The sequence below is a fragment of the Tigriopus californicus genome, chromosome 11 (assembly GCF_007210705.1).
Source record: "Tigriopus californicus strain San Diego chromosome 11, Tcal_SD_v2.1, whole genome shotgun sequence".
NCBI lineage: Eukaryota > Metazoa > Arthropoda > Copepoda > Harpacticoida > Harpacticidae > Tigriopus > Tigriopus californicus.
The window spans coordinates 8,406,235-8,423,761 of NC_081450.1; the positions used below are offsets into that span (position 1 = coordinate 8,406,235).

The following is a 17,527-nucleotide window of genomic DNA, read 5'->3' on the forward strand; positions in this document are numbered from 1 at the left end:
CACTACTGCGACGAGAAATTATTGGTTTCACTCACATTTTTCTTCCTGGTAGAGACAATTTTATTTCGAAACGTTTTAGGTAACAGCTGTGCAATAACCAGCTAAGATGGTTATCTCATCAAATGAAAGAAACAATTTGATCATTCAACTCAGCTAGAGACTTTTTGGAAAAGAGACTGGTTGGTGGTTATGAAAAGTCTTACGAAATAGTGGGCGGCATTACGTTTAGAAATAAAACGAAAGAGATTGCTTACACAGTTTCAATTTTGGGAATTTGAGCGCAAGAGGACCTTACGGAACTAGATCTAGTTTAAGAAAGTTGATAGGTCTCTTCTTATGAGTTCTATTTTTCATATTTGATTAAAAAAGCAAGCAACTTTGAAGTCAGCTTTACCAAGTAGAACACAAAGGGAGATTTCTGAGCCACGATCTACAGTAATAGGAGTTTGTTACTTAAAATACCTACATCGAGAGGTAGAAAGTGGTTGTGGTTGTTGTTGTTGCTGCTGATGGTATCTTATCATCATTCCTGATGTGATTTTTTCACACTTTCCCACTTCTTTCCTTTCCAGGCCATGTGCTTCTTCGTGCCCTTTGTGGAGCTATCCGTTTCACACACGAGCGTACTGACCATAATGGCCATCACCGTGGAACGTTACTACGCCATCTGTTTGCCCCTGCAAGCGGGCGTGGTGTGGACCAAGAGTAAGGCGTGCATGACGTGCATCATTGCTTGGCTTTTTGCTTTTGGCCTGACCGCACCAGTTCTGGCCATGATCGAGTACACCCCCGATCCCGTCTCACCCGTGTGTCTGACCTCGGTAGACAACTTCTGGTCCAAGTTCTACTTCGTCTTCATCATCACCGTGTTCTTCTTCATTCCATTATTGATACTCATCCTGCTCTACAGACATATCGCCAATCACTTGGTTCCCAATCAGATTGGAGATGATGAACAGGTAAGGTTGAATTTAAGTCATCTAACGAAAGAACGAGCCAGAGGGCTGTGCCAGCCAACCAACCGCCAACCAACCGCCAACCAACAAATTAACCATCCAAACAACCAACCAACCAGCGAACGAAGACCGCCTAGGATTAGGAAATGTCTTAAGGAACATTCATCGGACACGTTTGAAGTAGTGAAGAATGTTGTATGATTGCTTGAAAGTTTTGCTGGCCATAACCTGAAATTCATTTCAAGTCGTTCCCCTGCATATCATGATGAGTGAGCTGGGGCTGGCTCGCGTCGGAAATGAATTTTCAGAGCAATTTTCCAATGAAGATGTTCCCCTGGGGGCTTTGTACGACCTACTTCATACTTACATGGAGTTGGCACCAGACGCGATGCGCTCTCTCAGTTTGTCCAACCAATAGTCTCGACTGGCTCTGAATTTTGATGCTTTATTGAAAGTTTCATCCAAGTCTGAGGAAGTGGCAAAGGATGAGGACGACGATGAGCACGATGAAGTAGATGAACTCTAAGAAGAAGCATTAAGAATTTCCCCTGAGGAATCGAGTTTTGTCCTCCTTTGAGCTCTCAGTTTTCCTCTAGATGAGTCAAGCCGAAAATGGGTTCAAATTTGGACNATCCAAGTCTGAGGAAGTGGCAAAGGATGAGGACGACGATGAACACGATGAAGTAGATGAACTCTAAGAAGAAGCATTAAGAATTTCCCCTGAGGAATCGAGTTTTGCCCTCGTTTGAGCTCTCAGTTTTCCTCTAGATGAGTCAAGCCGAAAATGTGTTCAAATTTGGACAGGAAAACAACATCATGGCTTTGTACCTACATAAAGTACTCTAGAAAGACTAGGAGGCGTGTATCCTTAAACAGCTGGCCAAACTTCTCCATTGATCCCTTTCAACCACGAAGGTCGAGATGATGATGATGATACAGTACGTAATACAGTACGTATATGCAGTGAGTGGGATGAAGAAGTTTTACCACGTTAAGCACAAGGTTACGGAGCTTTTCCTTTCTGTAATACTGGTACGTACGTACACGTCTCGACATAAAAGCTACAAATGCTAATGACGGCATTTCTTTTCGTCAATGGATCACCGTATATGGGGGCTCATACAGAAGGACGTGTAGAACATGCTGATTGTGAATGCCTTCAAGGACATCGGAACTACTGTGTGTGGGCGACCATGTTTCATGATTATTCGAAAGCAGTCCCACTCTAACTCATATTAGTGTCAAGCGAACAATCGTTCTTTAAGTCAACCATTAGTGAAGGTGGATGGGCAAAACGTTGCCATTCCCTAACGATTTGCTCGCAAAGGGACTCCTTCCATTTCCGAATGCTCTTTTATATCGACTGTTCGCAACACTCTTCGTGTCCAGGGCGAAATATTTGTTCTCGATACTGTGCATCAGGTACGATATGGTTAAGAACAACGTCCAAGGAAGATGTTAACACCATTCCATTGTAGGGATTGGGAGTGAACCCAACCCACGAGAAAAGGGAAGGCAGGCCTGGGCCCGATCATCAACCACAAGTAGGAAACAGATGATAGCACATCTGCAAGGCCCATACTCGCCCTCTCTAGTTAAGACTTACATACTTGCCTTGGATGCTTCATTACGCTAACTTTTAATTAAATGCTCCATGAATGTATGTGAGCATGTGCTCTTGGGGATGCTGGATGCATTTGTAGCTTGGGAGCAGGGCAAAGGCCATTCTCTTTCCATGGAATTCATCCATCACTACAGACATCTAGTGTACAGTAGTATCGGTGTATGTACTGTAACATTGGGGCTTTGGTGTGGTTATTTATGCACCCTTAATTTTGTCAATACCCCACTGTTTGGACTTGCCTTGGACTAATAAGCACTAGGAGGCAGATCTGAAGGTAACTGGCCTATTTTGGTGCAACAGCACCAAATTTAGGCCTCAACATGATAATACTAGAAATGAAAGCCCTCCTAAGAAACGAATATTTCACCTCAAGCGAAACTGCTAGCCTATTATTGTTTTCAAATCCAACGGATAAATTTTTGGGTCAGAAGAATAACCATTCAGTCCTCGCTCTAATTATCACTAATGGACCTTCTTGGGCTTGGTAAACAACCCAAAAATCAGACGGAAAACCAAGAGAGCATCGGCAAACAAACACAACCCCGTTTACTGTTCTTCCCCAGCCCACACGGATGGCATAGTGGGAAAGTAACGATTTCCTTGAAAATTGATGCCTCCCCTATCTCATCCATCCATTCGAACGAGGCATCGGTTTCCGTCGCCATGTTTCAGATGACATCCGCAGAATAGAAGCATTCCAGAGAGCAGAATGGAGCAAACCCACAGACAGACAAGAAGGCAGACAGGCAGACTGGAAAGGTCTCAAGAAGCAACAGAAAAAGGTTTTTTAACATGGTGGATCCAATCTTCGCCATCGGTTAAATGACTTGGTTACCTTGAGAGGCAAAACTCAAATACCTAGTACATGTAGCCTGATATGATTTGATGTAATAATCTACGGCACAGCATCGATTCGTCCAAAGAAAGCGACTTTCAATTTGAAAGAGGTCCTTAATCACATCACTGCACAAAACCTGTACCTTTTTGATTTTACGAGTTTCGACATCTTTAGCTTTGCGGTGAAAATTGTCAAATCTATGGCAGTTGAACGTGTATGAGAATAATAGTTTGGTAAGCAAAATCAAATCAGCCATGGACACATAAATTTTCAGGACACTTCCATGGAGTTAACCCCGTCCTGAAGCTGTCAAATCAAAGCCAAGAGTGCCAAAGTCATATCTGAAAACCCATGAAATAATGATGACCTCGATAGACGAAAATATATTTTCCCTCAATGCGGCCACCACCCGCGACTTGAATCTACTCAAGTAGTGTAGTGTACCGCTGTGGTGTAGGCTTTTACTTATAGGTACTCGATTTACGTACGTATGCACTAGGTAAAGGGTGGCGATAAATGTAGCATGGTTGTGGCGAGAGTTTGTTCCTTGGTTCATGTGGTATCATGTTTCTTCAGCCACCATGCGCCCTATTGTATCATGCTTCTGACTTCAGTACAATATCTGCTTGCATTTCATGATGATGGATCTACGTAAGATACCAAACCACTGTGAGGTGAGGGGTAGGCCTACCAATGCTTGAGAGAACCACTACCTAGTACGTACATACGTACAAGGGGGAACAGCAAAAGCAGCAATATGATGATTATGGTCATGATCAAGCTACACTTCCAAGGTCTGCCACTTTCCTTCATCTGGATGGGGTTTTCTCGTCAACTTTTGAAAACTTACATGATGTACAAACGATGCATAATGCGGAATACTTATTCTTGTTGTACAGCCAATGAGTCAGGAGTAAGGAGTCGAAAAAGTGCTTTATGAGCAAAGAGATAAAAACGGCGGTTTCTTTTTCAGGGAAGTCGACGCTTTCATGCTCTTCATCAAGTTGGCTGTCTTTCCATTTGCAGGGTTATTTTTGATGCAAGTGACAAATATGACGTTCACGGCTTGCTTTAGTGCTTTTGAGCAAAAAGCAATGTTGAAAGGCTGCTACCATTTGCATTAATTGTTGATGCAGCTCCTCGAGTACACGAAGAGGCCAAAGATATAGAGAGAAAACAACGTAGAGTGAATGGATGGATGGTAGCTTGGTAACTAAAATATATTTTTTATTGTCCTCTCTGCTCCACCCGGTCCTAGCCTTTCCAGCAAATCATTCCTCCCACGATCAATGGAATAAACTATTATGCTTCCTACAAATACTCAAGAGTTGAAGACGCTTTGAAGTTCGACGTTTGCATAAGTTGGTATTTGGCATTGAGAGGACTCCTTTTGACTCGTCGTCAATAAATGGCCTCGATCCATTTTTCATGTTCTCGGCCAAGGCTCTTTAATGGACGCCTTCCTACCTACCCGTATCCTGTTGGTTTGCAGTTTGTCGCATGTGTCATCCCAACCTGCTGTGCCCATCCTTGGATTCCAACATTTGGTTCCACCTGTGCCTGTCGTTGAGAGAGACTATACATAACTAAGCTAGAGCTCTTAATGACAAATACTCACCATTCAAATGGGGATGGACGAGAGTTCCAACCCGTCTGCTCTCTCTTTAAAGAGCCCTGACTTTTCTCAAGGCTTTGATCCAAAGAGAGACGGACCACTCTTCTGCCTTCTTTCGTGTCTGCCAGCTTTAGAGAGAATTAGAGATCCTACCTACTCAAAACTTCAGAGGGCCAATGAAGTCAACAATAGTGATGGACTGCTTGCCAATATTGAAATGTTGTTCGCACCTTTCATTGGAATTGAGAGTTTGCATTTGAAAAGGAAACCTTTGAGTTCATCGGTGGATCGCAGACGCACACGACGCCCATTCATTGCATGAAAAAAGGCGGACGATCATTTAATTTTCGACCATGGATGATTACATATGGAAAAAATCGAACATTTAAGTAATGTTCGTATTTAGACTGTTCTTCAGTCGTTCCAATGGGCATGGTCTGGTTGCTATACGTATGCATTCCTTGCCCTTATTTTTTGCAGTACATCAGTAAGAGAGAGGATTCTGTGTAAGAGATGTAAAAAATTCATTCCAAACGAAAGTGGGGAGATGAGACTGGGCCATCACATAGTTGTTTCATGGTCATTCATGGAAAGCCACTAAAGGAAAAATAATGTTATTCAGAAAATGGAGATTTATCTATTTACATTTTCAAGAAACGTCCTTGGGCCTTCAGAGCCAGCGAACAATCTCCATTGTCGATCCGATTATTGGTTTGCAGTAAACCACGCCACGCAAGCAGCAGTCACAAGAACAACAAAAACTATAGAAACTACAACTACTACAACATCAACTACAACTACAACTACTAAAAAACTATCAAAATGAACGAGAGTTAGAGCATGGATATGCAGACAAAGTCTTTTAATAGTACTTCATATTCGCTGTAGTCGATGGCCAAAGGGAAGTGAAAGCTAATGATTCTAGCTATTCAATTAAGAGGGCCGACGAGCTAAAACAACAAAGGTTAGCTGTTATGGAGTAGAAGGAAATTAAGTTGAATACAATAAAAAGATGTTTTTCGAGGACCCTGGAATGTATTCAAGTAAGTACTGAGACTGTACTCGCCAGCTTCGGAAACAGGTACTCTAATCAAAGCAGAAAGATAGTCTTCGAGCGTATCAAATCCCGTAAAAACCTAACCTAAATAGAGACAAATGGGTTTGAACGATAGTCATTCCTCCATTTACTATAAAGTACGTGATCCGATTGTCAGTGATTCTAAGTAAGAATGGTTCGGTTTCAAAACTTTGAACAATTACATTGGACGTACATCTTAGTAGGTCAATTGCGTAAGGGAGGAATTGAGTTGGGAATTACGTCGTTCGCTCTGATTTGGGTCTCTCTTTTCCTGTTGCAGGTGATTGCTGAGAGTTCGGCCGTGATCCGATCCCGTCGGCAAGTGGTTGCCATGCTCATCGCTGTGGTCTTCTTTTTCTTCGCGTGCATTCTCCCCTTCAAGGTTCTTACGTTGTGGATCGTGGCCTCACCCTTGGAGATTTTGGATGTCATCAATCAGGAGACCTACTTCAACTTGCTTTATTTCTCTCGGCTTATGTTTTACATTAACTCCGCCATCAATCCCATCCTATACAACATCATGTCGTCCAAGTTCCGAGACGGGTTCAAACGCGTTTTCAATTGCAAAGTGTGGACTTCGCGGCGTCACGGCTTTGGCCACAGTAGCATTTACACGAATGGTATGATTCAGACCACGACCGGGGTGACGGGTCTAGAGAACAGCCCCGCTAATCGCACCTTCATGGAGCGGATGAACTCATCCATCTTGTTGCGACGAAGTCCAAATCGATCCACTATCACCACCACCATTTCCACCGTTCATTCTGAAGCAGATTCCCAGCAGCAACAACAACAACAGCAACAACAACACTTCTTTGTCAATTCTCCGTCAGGCAAAGGGCGCATGAACCGACCCCGAGCAAGCACACACAGTCACGTTGGCTCAAACTCGGTGAGCAAGAAGCTGTCCCTCTCGCCACGAGAAAGTTCGAAAAGTTCATTTTTTGACCTCAAGGACGACATATCCTCATCCTCGTGTAGAAGGGTAGGAGGCAGTCGATCGTTTTCGCAGACCCGCCCCAATGCTTTGAGCCACAGAAAACAGAAGAATAAGACCGCAGCATGTGGCAAGACCTTCAGTCGCTGCTCGTCCAAGGTTGAGCCCCCTTTGAAATCTACGGCCTCAAATGAGAGGGTTCCAACAATGATGTCGATAACCACGCCAGCGAGAAGCGAGGGAACAACTACCATAACAACAGCAACAACAACAACAACGACTGCGATGACTGCGGCGAGGACATTGACAAGAGATGGTACTTCAGAGAATGATGGCTGTTCTCCAGTAAGGAGCATCCCATCTCCTGATAACCAAGCCCGTCTCGAATCAGAGGCTTGTGAAACTGTAAATAAACGGCTAGGCAGGCCAGAGGAAACGACCCAAACCCAGACAAATGAAGATCACACTCCCAAACGAGATCTCTCTCCATCAGTCTTATCCATAGCGTCATCACCATGCTCTTGTCCATCTGTCGAATTTCCCTTGCCTCATCAAAATCACTATCAAAATCATCATGATTTGCATCAAGAAAAAAATCAGCGGCACGGTCGTCCTTTTCATCATCACCACCATCACCAACACCCCCGCCATCATCATCATCATCATCATCAACAACAAGCGCATTCAAATGGAGACGTATCAGATCATAGCCCAAGTGTGTCTACTATTATGTTGACTGAACAACACCATCCAGTGGATCATCAGCAACAACATCAGGAGTCTCCTCATTTACCACCTAAATCTGCGAACATCAATTTCACTTCAAACCCATTATTTCACGAGAAGATAGGTTCTGACGAGTTGGTCATTTAACGGCCGATAAGCTCCTCCCGCCATGACCAAGACAAATCGAGCCCTGAAGAAGGCAAAAATAAATTGCATGTCACTCTGGAGCGTTTCAAGATGCCGTGGACTCCTTCACCCTCCAACGGAATGGTTGAATACTACTACGTACTTCCGGCATACTTGTAACTGTATTACTATAGACGGAGAAGAGGTCAGGCTTAGCTTTGGTCAGATAGATAAGCATACCTTCTAAATCAGTCGTTGTTTGCCAACTAAAGTCACCAGGTCTTCTGACTAGTCAACTCTCAGAAGCGTGCGTACTTGAGGCATCAGGGTCCAATGGATGGAATACGAACGTAGTATAATAGTACATGGAGACCTTGGTCAAGTTCTGGCGTGCTGAAAAAAATAGAAAATCAAGGCTGTCAAAGAAAAAAAATAAGAACAACAACCACATTTTCGTTTGTGGGTAGGGCTAAAATGTTCGTGTTACTTGAAATGAGACAAGGTCTACCGTAATTGGTCTATCAACCATGATGTCTGTCAATGAGAAATGATTTCAGAGATTCACGCAACCAGACCCAAGGGTAGAAAACTCTATGATTGCTCCATCAAGATCAATGATGTAATAATTGTGGTTTGTCACTGAGGATTTATTAAAAAGCCAATGCTGGCTCGTGAACACGACATCGGATCCATTCCTTGAGTTGGCCAACTTTGGTCAAGAAAACGAGGCTATTTGAACTCCATCTACCTATAATATCGACAACCGACTCGAAATAAGACTGCGATAACGAATTGAGATTCTCTCTTGGCTACCATATAATCAAGGGACTACTCCGATATCTCCGATGACCCTTCGACCAGCTGGTTAAAATGACCGTTCTAGCGATCCATTCTATTTTTCATGGGCCCTTGGCCGATGAATCTCGTGGCCTGTGCTTGGTCGTCCCATGTCAGAAAACCCTCGAACCCGAGATCAAGTTGACCTGATGAAAGAATTCTTTCGACACCAAACAAGTACCAGAAGCAAGATTTCCCTTTATTAAAAGATGAATGAAGATGACGTATTTTTCTGATCTTGATTGTTGTCTAAGTTCTTCTTCAAGAACGAACCATTTTATTGCCCATGATTGCCTAATGTTCGTAGAAATGAATGTCAATAGTACAGTATTACTCACATCACCACATCTTGTAGGCATTTTGCAACGTGAAGAATTGAGAAAGGTTTGACCGAACCAAGTAACTACCAATCAAAGATCCATGAAAGGTGGAACACGGGACCAAGGTGCCACCAGTTCATGTATATCTGTGTTACTTTGATTATGTCGCCCACATTTTTCGACTTGGAATCATCAGCAAATCATAATCGAGTCATTGAAATACTTGAAAATTGGATGCTGTTCTCGGTCTCATTTACCAGGGCATTCCTGAGCAATGTGCACTTTGTGTTATTCGGTCAACCCAAATCCACCAACCAATCCAATTGTCTATTAGTAACGAATCTTTGTTGGCTAATGTGAAGTCAAAACATCTCTACATGTCCAATTGACGCGAATAAATGTGCCCTTGTCGTCTTTGATATCTCAGTCGTCATGTCTCCGTGTAGTACGTACATGCAGTACATACGTACGTACTAGATAGGTACTTCAATTACTACCTTGCAGCTCACTCCTCATTCCCTTCTTCAACAGAGGACCCAAAGGAAGACGAGTGGAGTGAGTTCATAGAAGAAGGGGCCAATAATTGAGGACAACTTGATCCATCCTTGGGTTTGCTCGCTCTCCCATTTTTTCCCTCCTTTCACGTACATACCAAGGAGTTGCTCGATTTTGACCATCAATTCGAGAGATTGAGCGCTGAATCGCTCAGAAAAGACAAATCGTATCGGATTTACTGAAGAGAGGAGTCAGGAAGGGAACAACCACACATCTTGGATCGGAGTGGCTTTTAGCCAAATTGAATATAATTGTGGAAAAAGATGAACTTTGGAAGGGCTGCACAGCTACTCGTGGATGTCCGTGGGATCATGAGATTGATACAGGTGGAAACATCATCGGAATGAGAATTAAGAGACATCTCGTTTAAGAAGAGGGGGACAATTTGGGTGGTAGATGTTCAAAGTGCTCAAACAAAGTTTGGAAGCGATCTGATAAGATACAGATGCAATTGATAGGAAAAGTATGCAGTATATGACTTGGAAAGTAAGAGGACATTTCAAGCCAAATGACTCGAAATTAGACAGAACACTTTCCTTCTTGCTTCGACCGGCGACCACTCGCTCCGACAATCAAGAAAGTGGCTAAAAAACCACTGTGGTACTCGTAAAAGACCCGTTCAATTGTCCATATCTTGAGTGGCACTGTACGTTTTCAAAAGCATTCATGAACTTTGTCCCAACCCAGGTTTTATGCTCAATTGCAGCCACGTTAGAGGCTTAACGTACGTTTTTGAGAGCGCCTTCAAGTCCTCGTGAAACCAAGTTAGAGGAGGACAACGAAGTCCATCTCTCTTCTTTATCGAGGCTCCTTCATTGTTTAATTTACTCCCCTCAAATATTGCCTCCAATTGCCTCTTTTAAGTTATATTTGGACAAGGTTTTGATTAAAGTTCCTGATCTACATTATATTCAAAGGCAGCTCAGATCCACCAACTCTAATTTGGGGGATCGATCAAATTACACATGAATATAAAAATGAATTTTTAAAATGAAGGAGTTATTTATCTTGAACTGCTAGGAATTCCATTCCCAGTAGAGGTAAGAAAGTCCGCAAAAATGAAAAATACCGTAATACGTCTTCAAAAGGATTCATGGGCTTTGTCCCAACCCAGGTTTTAGAGTCAATTATGCCAACCGCAGAGGCGTAACGTGAGTTTTGAGAGCACCCTCAAGCCTTTAAGAATCCCAGCTAGTTCGAAAGATGAAGTGCTTTACTCTTCTTCTCCTTCATTGCTCAATTGGTTTTCTGCAAATGAAATGTTCATAGGGATTTTTTCTGCGGACCTCCTTACCGTTACTGGAAATGGAATTTCAATAGTTCGAAAAAAAAACGATGAAGGAGCTCGAGAAAGGCCCGTGGACTTTATTGTTCTTACTAGCCTGGATTCTCGAAGGCTCTCAAACGCACATTAAGCCTCTATGGTCACTACGATTGACCCTAAATCCTGGGTAAGGACAAAGCTCATGGATAATTTTAATAACATACAGTATCAGATACCTTTCGTACCTTCTTTGAATACTATACAATTCCGACTTTCCTGCCTCTCCTAATACGAGAGGTGTCTCATCTTGTAGCACCTTTTAAGACAGGTTTGGACAAGAAAGGTTCTAATCCAAATTCCTGGTCAACCCTACATTCAAGAGCTAGCCAGATTCGCCATCTCTAATTCATTGGTGGATGTATGAATATGAAGCCAAATAAGACAAATCATTTTTCATGTTGAACTTTTGAGGATTCAATTCCCAGGAGCAGGCAGTAGTCGGCCAAAAAAATAGGTGAAACTCCTCCGAAGTAGACGTATCACCAGAGTTTCCTCATCGCTGCCTTTTCATAAACCATTCTAACAATGACGCAGTCGCATTGTTTCTCTTAATTTGTAAAATCCGCCTTTAGACCTCGATGACCTGAAATTGGTTTGCAATGGAGAAGCATCACACCTTATAGTGACCGACGTACTCTGTTAGAATTGCATTTTCAACGTTTCTCAACAAGATAACAAAAAAATTCGAGGACAATTAAGGAGAAATTGTGAAAAGACCCTGCCAAGATGTATACAGTAGAACCATAGATATTTTTAGTATATTTGATTTTCACTCGATGTGTCTCAATTATATTTGACATGAAAAAAGCCAAGCAAAGGTGGGAATCAAAACGTAGAAGGTTGATTAATGAACTCCGCAGCTTCTTGGTGAAAGATACACGAACTTTTTGGATCAGTTACATGTTCACGGATCATTTGATTTTAGTTGGATTTATAGTGCGTTCAAATTAGCAACCAACCATTTATTAATCGTAAGCTTATTTTTAAATGTCTTGCTTTCATTATTCTATTATTGCAACAAACCTCTCGAGTGGTGGTTCCTTTTTTCGATTCAATTACGATATAAAATAATGTCTTGCAGGCTATTTTGGCTATTTTGTCGCTCATTTGCTCTTTGTTTATGTCCAACATTGGCTGCATCATTCGTTTTCTATGTACACCATGACTATGCAAATATGGAAAGTACTCACAACTACAAAGTCACCCCAGACATCGAATTGAATTTGGTCCGAGATTGGAGAGACATATTCTATTTAGCTTTGTTTTGACAGTCCTCACAATTGCGAGACCGATTGGTGATGACATCATGGCAAAGAGGCGAGAAAAAATGGTGACAGCAGGACAACACCATTTTATTTGGAATACATGCATCATATATCTATTGCTAGTTACTGGTGCATGGCCCACAAACATGGACTGAGAAGACTTTTTTGACTGAACCTGCTTTCAGTTTTACACTGCGTAGTTTTGATAATTTTCTCAGCTTTGGGGAAAAAGATTCAACTTGATAAGTTCATAAAATGGCTGTCGGAAATCAGCCTTTATGAACTTTCAATTTCCACATTGAGGTCGTGGCAATTGATGCTTTACATTTCATTACCTGTCAGTCAATTCTATAATCTTGATTTTTCGCCTCTGTGGGGGGCAAAGTTTCAGGCCCAATACTAATAATTGGGTTTGAGGTCAAGGTTGAGGTTCAGCTCATATGTGAACATTTTCTACGCAATCTAAAAAAATCACACTAATTTGTCAAAAGATCCTGGAGCAACGCATTGCATCCCTTACCCGTGGTCACATAACCTTCAATGTGATATGCATGCTTATTTATTCTGTATTGGAACGTACTCGTACAGTTTGCTTCCCATAACAGGATGAAGCGAAATGAACCAAAGACCAGCCTTGTTCACTTGATGCCTATTTGGTTGGTTTAAAGCGGGTAATCGGGATCACAACCGGTGATTGGTTCGTTACCGATGGCTCCAGCGATTTCACAAATGCACACCAAACAATCGGACACCGTTCCTAAGATGTTCTCCACACACAATAAGGTGCTGTTATCGTCGTCGTTGCAAGCCTTAATGGCGAGGTCAATGTCCACGGCGCAAGTGGCACAATCCTTGAAAGATTAAATGGGCATTTGTTAATCCATTGTTCCCGGGTAAATTGCTCCCCCGTCCCTTGTTCTTACCACAATAGTTCCATCGTTGGTGCCATCGTCGTCCTCAGGGCAAATGCCGTCGCCTCCATCAATCACATCTAAGATGTCGCAAACGAATCTCAAACAATCTGAAGCAGCCCCAATGCTGTTCTCGACGCATTCCAGAGTGGAAGTATCAAGTTCCTTGAGTGAAAACCCAATCATGATCATTAACATCATAATACAGTAGCAAAAACCATGGCGTAGCTCACATTGCAAATGTTCACAGCGTGAGCAATTTCTCTGACACAATCGATGCAATCGTCGTTCCTTGGTTGCACCATCAGTGAACGGAGCTTTTGGTTTTCGGATTGCAACTTCTTCACCTCAGTCACCAGACCCTGGACCAATTTGCCTGCAGGGGCTCTCTCGGCGTTTGCCTAGGTTTCCAAAATTATAGTGTAATAGGCTTTTGAGCGACTAAGGTTATGAGTTTTGACTCTCACCAAGGTAGAGCCCAAGGTTCCCACGATGAAAAGTGCCAAGAAAGCGAAGGCCTTCATGTTGATTTGATATTGGAACCTTAGTAGAAAAGATTTGTAAGACTGAAGTGAATTGGAGTGCAGATAAACAGCAAGTCGGACTTTGCTACTCGATCAGATCAATTTATACTTCCGATAGGTGTAGAGGGCAGCCGACCTCAGCACTAAGTAATTAATTCCTATCGGTGTTGTTGTTAGGCCCTAATGCTTATAAAATCTGAAAGAATCTTATCAAGTGAATTCGGCCAAAACTTCACCAAGATGGAGAGTTATTTTTGACCAGGCGAGTTCTTAAGTGCTAATGAAATTGGGGCTAATATTTTTACCTATTCTCAAAAGAGTTTTGAAACAAACAACAACATTTCCATCAATAGGCGACGTTTTTTTTGTTGGGAGACTCAGGCCATAAAACAATCTAAAGCGTATTTGAAAGTGATGTTTTCAGCTATAACCTGTCATCTTTATGTGATCAAAATATTGTAGAATATTGCAAGGTTTTTTGGGATGGTTTCAACCTTCTTTAATTTATGTCTTAAATAGGTACCTGCAACACTGAAATGTCAAAAAAAGTCTGATTATTTGTACATCTTGACACAACATTTACCTTGCGCTAATGCATATTCTGGATTATTAACCAGTTAAACTTTATCTGACATTTGGTCTCCAAACGACTTTGAGATGGCAGAGCGATTTAGCCCCTGAATAAAGGTTGATCTGGGATGCTTAGAAAAAACTTGCACAAATCTGACTTGAAAGATGCTACAGGAGAAACATCATCTACGTACACCCTTAGAATATTTTAGGCAGCAAATTGAACAACGAAGGAGCCCAAGGAAATACGAAGAGAGTGTGGTAACACTCTTGATGGTTGGGTCTCTGGTCACACTGTGGGCAGAACAAACATTCTAATTTTCCATCTTGCCTTGAGTACTTAGACTCTTCAAGAGTTGGGCTTCGTTGTTCGAACCAAACAGGATTCATGAGGGCTTGAGGGTGCCCGCAAAACTCGCTTTAAGCCTTTGCGGTTGCCGTAACTGACTCTAAAATCTGCGTTGGGACCATGAAGACCATTGAAAACGTACAGTAACAGAAACCTTGTTCACCTTCTTTGAATGCTGCGCATTTTTGCGCATTCTCAACTTTGAAATTTCAAAGGAACGGCGAGAAAGGGTGGTGATTCAAAAACAATCATCACGGTGCTCGAATAGTGTTGCGCCGTCGCCTTCAATAAACTGGTTGAGGTAGACCTGCAATGTCTTTGTTGGCAAGGACATTTGGACTCCTCCTTACTCGTTCCTCAATAAAAGTAACGAATTACAGTTACATTAGTCAAAAATAGTAAATCGTTACACAACCATTACTCGAAAAAAAGGTAATGGCGTTACTCGTTACAATTACTTTTACAAAAATTTTAGATGATCAATATTTTATGGTTTACCCCATCCAGGCCATTCTTGATCTTCAAAAGAAATGGAGTTTTTTGACTCAAGCAGTCCTAATGCGTTGCATTTGAAGATTTCTTGTCAACATTTTTCAATAATGAGCCGTGGCATTTAATCTTGGCATAGTTGTTCAAAATGTATTGCATCATAATACTTTGAGGAGTCAAGATTGGGACCCTGGATGGGATAATGATTGTTAAAGGTTTGAAACAATGTCGCAAAATTCATGATAGAAAACATTATTAGACATTGTGAAGCCGGTAAAGCTTCTCTATAGGGAGTCCATCCCTTAAGCGAAGTGAAGTGGGGAGGCTTTGAAAATTTGAAGCATCATATTCAAGCCAAGGAAACATTTCCCGTGCTTGAGTCCAAAGGAATTAGATTGAGAAGATGTAAACACTAAAGTAGCAAATGCAACAAGATTCAAAACCAATAACACTTTCAGAGCGGTTAGGAGCAAACACAATTTTCAACCCTGACTTTCTTTGATCAAAATATGCTAGATGAAATTAGTAAAAATGGCAATTTCTGTTGAGCTTTGAGGTTCATCAGCTGTCACGAGATAAACGAAAAATTAAAGGCCATTCTGGAAGCTGAAAAATCAACGAGTAACGAGTAATTCTTAAAGATTTTGTGTCGTTACAATTACACGATCTTAAAATGTACTGCAATTACAGTTCCTTTTTCGAGAAAAGGAATTAATTGCTGTAATTTCGTTACTTGTAATTTCTTTACTAATGCCCTGCTTACTCCTATGAACTCTAAACTTGTTGTAAACGCATCAATTCTACAAAATCTTCTTCGATTGCCTTCATCAAGGAGAACAGGGCCAATTCGCCAAAGGCCTTATCGTTTAACGTGTTCTTCTAATTCATGTCTTGCGTACAGTCAGTCATTGTTGTAAACGGGACTTACATCACGTGGTATGCATATAATTAGGTTTGATAGGGATACTCCGTACGAAGTTTCAACAGATTCGAACAATTCGAACGATCGCTCTAATTGGGTTTCCTAGCCCTGTACAATTCAGTTTGATATTGATTGAGTGAAAAGATAAGCTTAGGTAGACAAATTTCTGCGAATTATGAGTTCTATAACGCTTCAAAAAACAATAGCAAATTGCCATCAAACATTTTCTGTGATTCGAACATTTTGACAAAGAAAAAAAGTTCATTTGACCCTTCATATCCTCATGAGCCTTAAAGTGGCAATTAAGACAATAAAGTTAATTTTGAATTAGTAGGTATTACTTTCATCGCAATTGAATAATTTTATTCGCTAACGGAACTTTTTTTTAACCTTGTGCAAAAGGCGTCGTTTTGGTTAATCAACGCTGTTCAACAATCCTTCATACAAAAGATTGACAAGATACAATCGAATAATGCTGCAGCGGGTATTTTTGACATTTTGGAAAGCTTGGGCTTGGCACCTTTTCTCTGATTCTTTTCAAATGTGGTGATCAATTGCAGACGTCAAAAGGGATTTGACGATTGTGAGAAAATATTGGGCGCAGCTTTCGACATCAAAGGAATCGTCCCTTTTATTGGATAACATAAAGTTAATCCAACAGCAATAAGGTATGAACTTGGGTCACTACAAAAAAAAATAAGGGCGGCAATTATTTTAACCCTTGTGTTTCAGAGAATCCATGAAACTTGCAGTAAATCCAAGGAGCCTCAAAATCAAAATGCGTTCACATTGTGTTTTTCATTTATTGTTTTATCAACTTAGGTTGCCAAAATCAAAAATCGTTTCAGCCTCTTTTAAGTGGCTTTTGCCAAATTCAATTTCAGCCACAGCTCACCATGACTAAGTTATTTTAATCTAAGCAATTGATTTCACTTCCAGTTTTTGCAAAGTAGGTGTCTTTCTATTATTGCCCCAAGAGGCTTACCCGATGTTTAATCGCAAAAAACAGTTGGTGCTTGAATGGCTGTTAGAAGCCATTGCCACCAAAATGGGTGATGTTCTCCATATGATATAACATCACTTGCCTCTTTTGTCAAAATTTTGCTCAAATGCCATACTTGTTACTTGTTGGTAGTGGGATCAGACTGGTCTCGAGGCATGACAGGGGCGTGTCTTGATGGGGTCGTGTTGAGATGTAAGCGCGGAAAAACAAAGCGTGTTGGAACAGGGATGCGGCTGGATAGTGGCCTGTCATGATAGGCTTGTGTCCAGATGAGGCAGGACAAGGGTGTGCCTTGATGGGGGTTTGTTAGAGGCCATTGATGGGCAAAACAAAATTTGCTGAAGCGATAAGCCCAAAATATGCATGATAACACGAAATATGCAAAATATGCAAAAAAAACCTGTTTCATGCCAAAATATGGATAAAGCATATTTTGGCCGTCTCTACTTATCATGGTTAGCGGTAGTAGAAATCTAATTTGGCAAAAGCTCCTTCAAATGGACGGCGTCAAGTTTGAAAGATGTAGCATATAGCAAATGCATTTTGATGTTGAAGGCA

At 41.5% G+C, this 17,527-nt stretch overlaps 2 protein-coding genes across 2 annotated transcripts in view; one reads left to right on the plus strand and one right to left on the minus strand.

The window, feature by feature from the left end:
* LOC131890640 (tachykinin-like peptides receptor 86C) overlaps positions 1-9,478 on the plus strand; it is a 46,806-nt gene extending 37,328 nt beyond the window's left edge. The window contains exons 3-4 of the mRNA XM_059240036.1: positions 573-959; positions 6,392-9,478. Coding sequence (XP_059096019.1) covers positions 573-959; positions 6,392-7,921 — 1,917 coding nt within the window. The 3' untranslated portion in view covers positions 7,922-9,478. The remainder of the gene's footprint in view (positions 1-572; positions 960-6,391) is intronic.
* Positions 9,479-12,744: 3,266 nt separating this feature from the next.
* On the minus strand, positions 12,745-13,734 carry LOC131890160 (uncharacterized). Its single transcript, XM_059239452.1, has 4 exons — positions 13,580-13,734; positions 13,346-13,513; positions 13,125-13,277; positions 12,745-13,052 (listed from the first exon to the last, which is right to left on the minus strand). Exons 1-4 carry the CDS (start codon positions 13,634-13,636, stop codon positions 12,864-12,866), a joined length of 567 nt encoding a protein of 188 aa, XP_059095435.1. The 5' UTR covers positions 13,637-13,734; the 3' UTR covers positions 12,745-12,863.
* Positions 13,735-17,527: the final 3,793 nt, after the last annotated feature.

Bases quoted from the DNA above. Each gene is read 5' to 3' on its own strand.
- LOC131890160 (XM_059239452.1), bottom strand. From the start codon at position 13,636: ATGAAGGCCTTCGCTTTCTTGGCACTTTTCATCGTGGGAACCTTGGGC. The intron at 13,514-13,579 runs GTGAGAGTCAAA...TTGGAAACCTAG, and splicing joins GAACCTTGGGCTCTACCTTG to GCAAACGCCGAGAGAGCCCC. The intron at 13,278-13,345 runs GTGAGCTACGCC...TTTTCACTCAAG, and splicing joins ACGCTGTGAACATTTGCAAT to GAACTTGATACTTCCACTCT.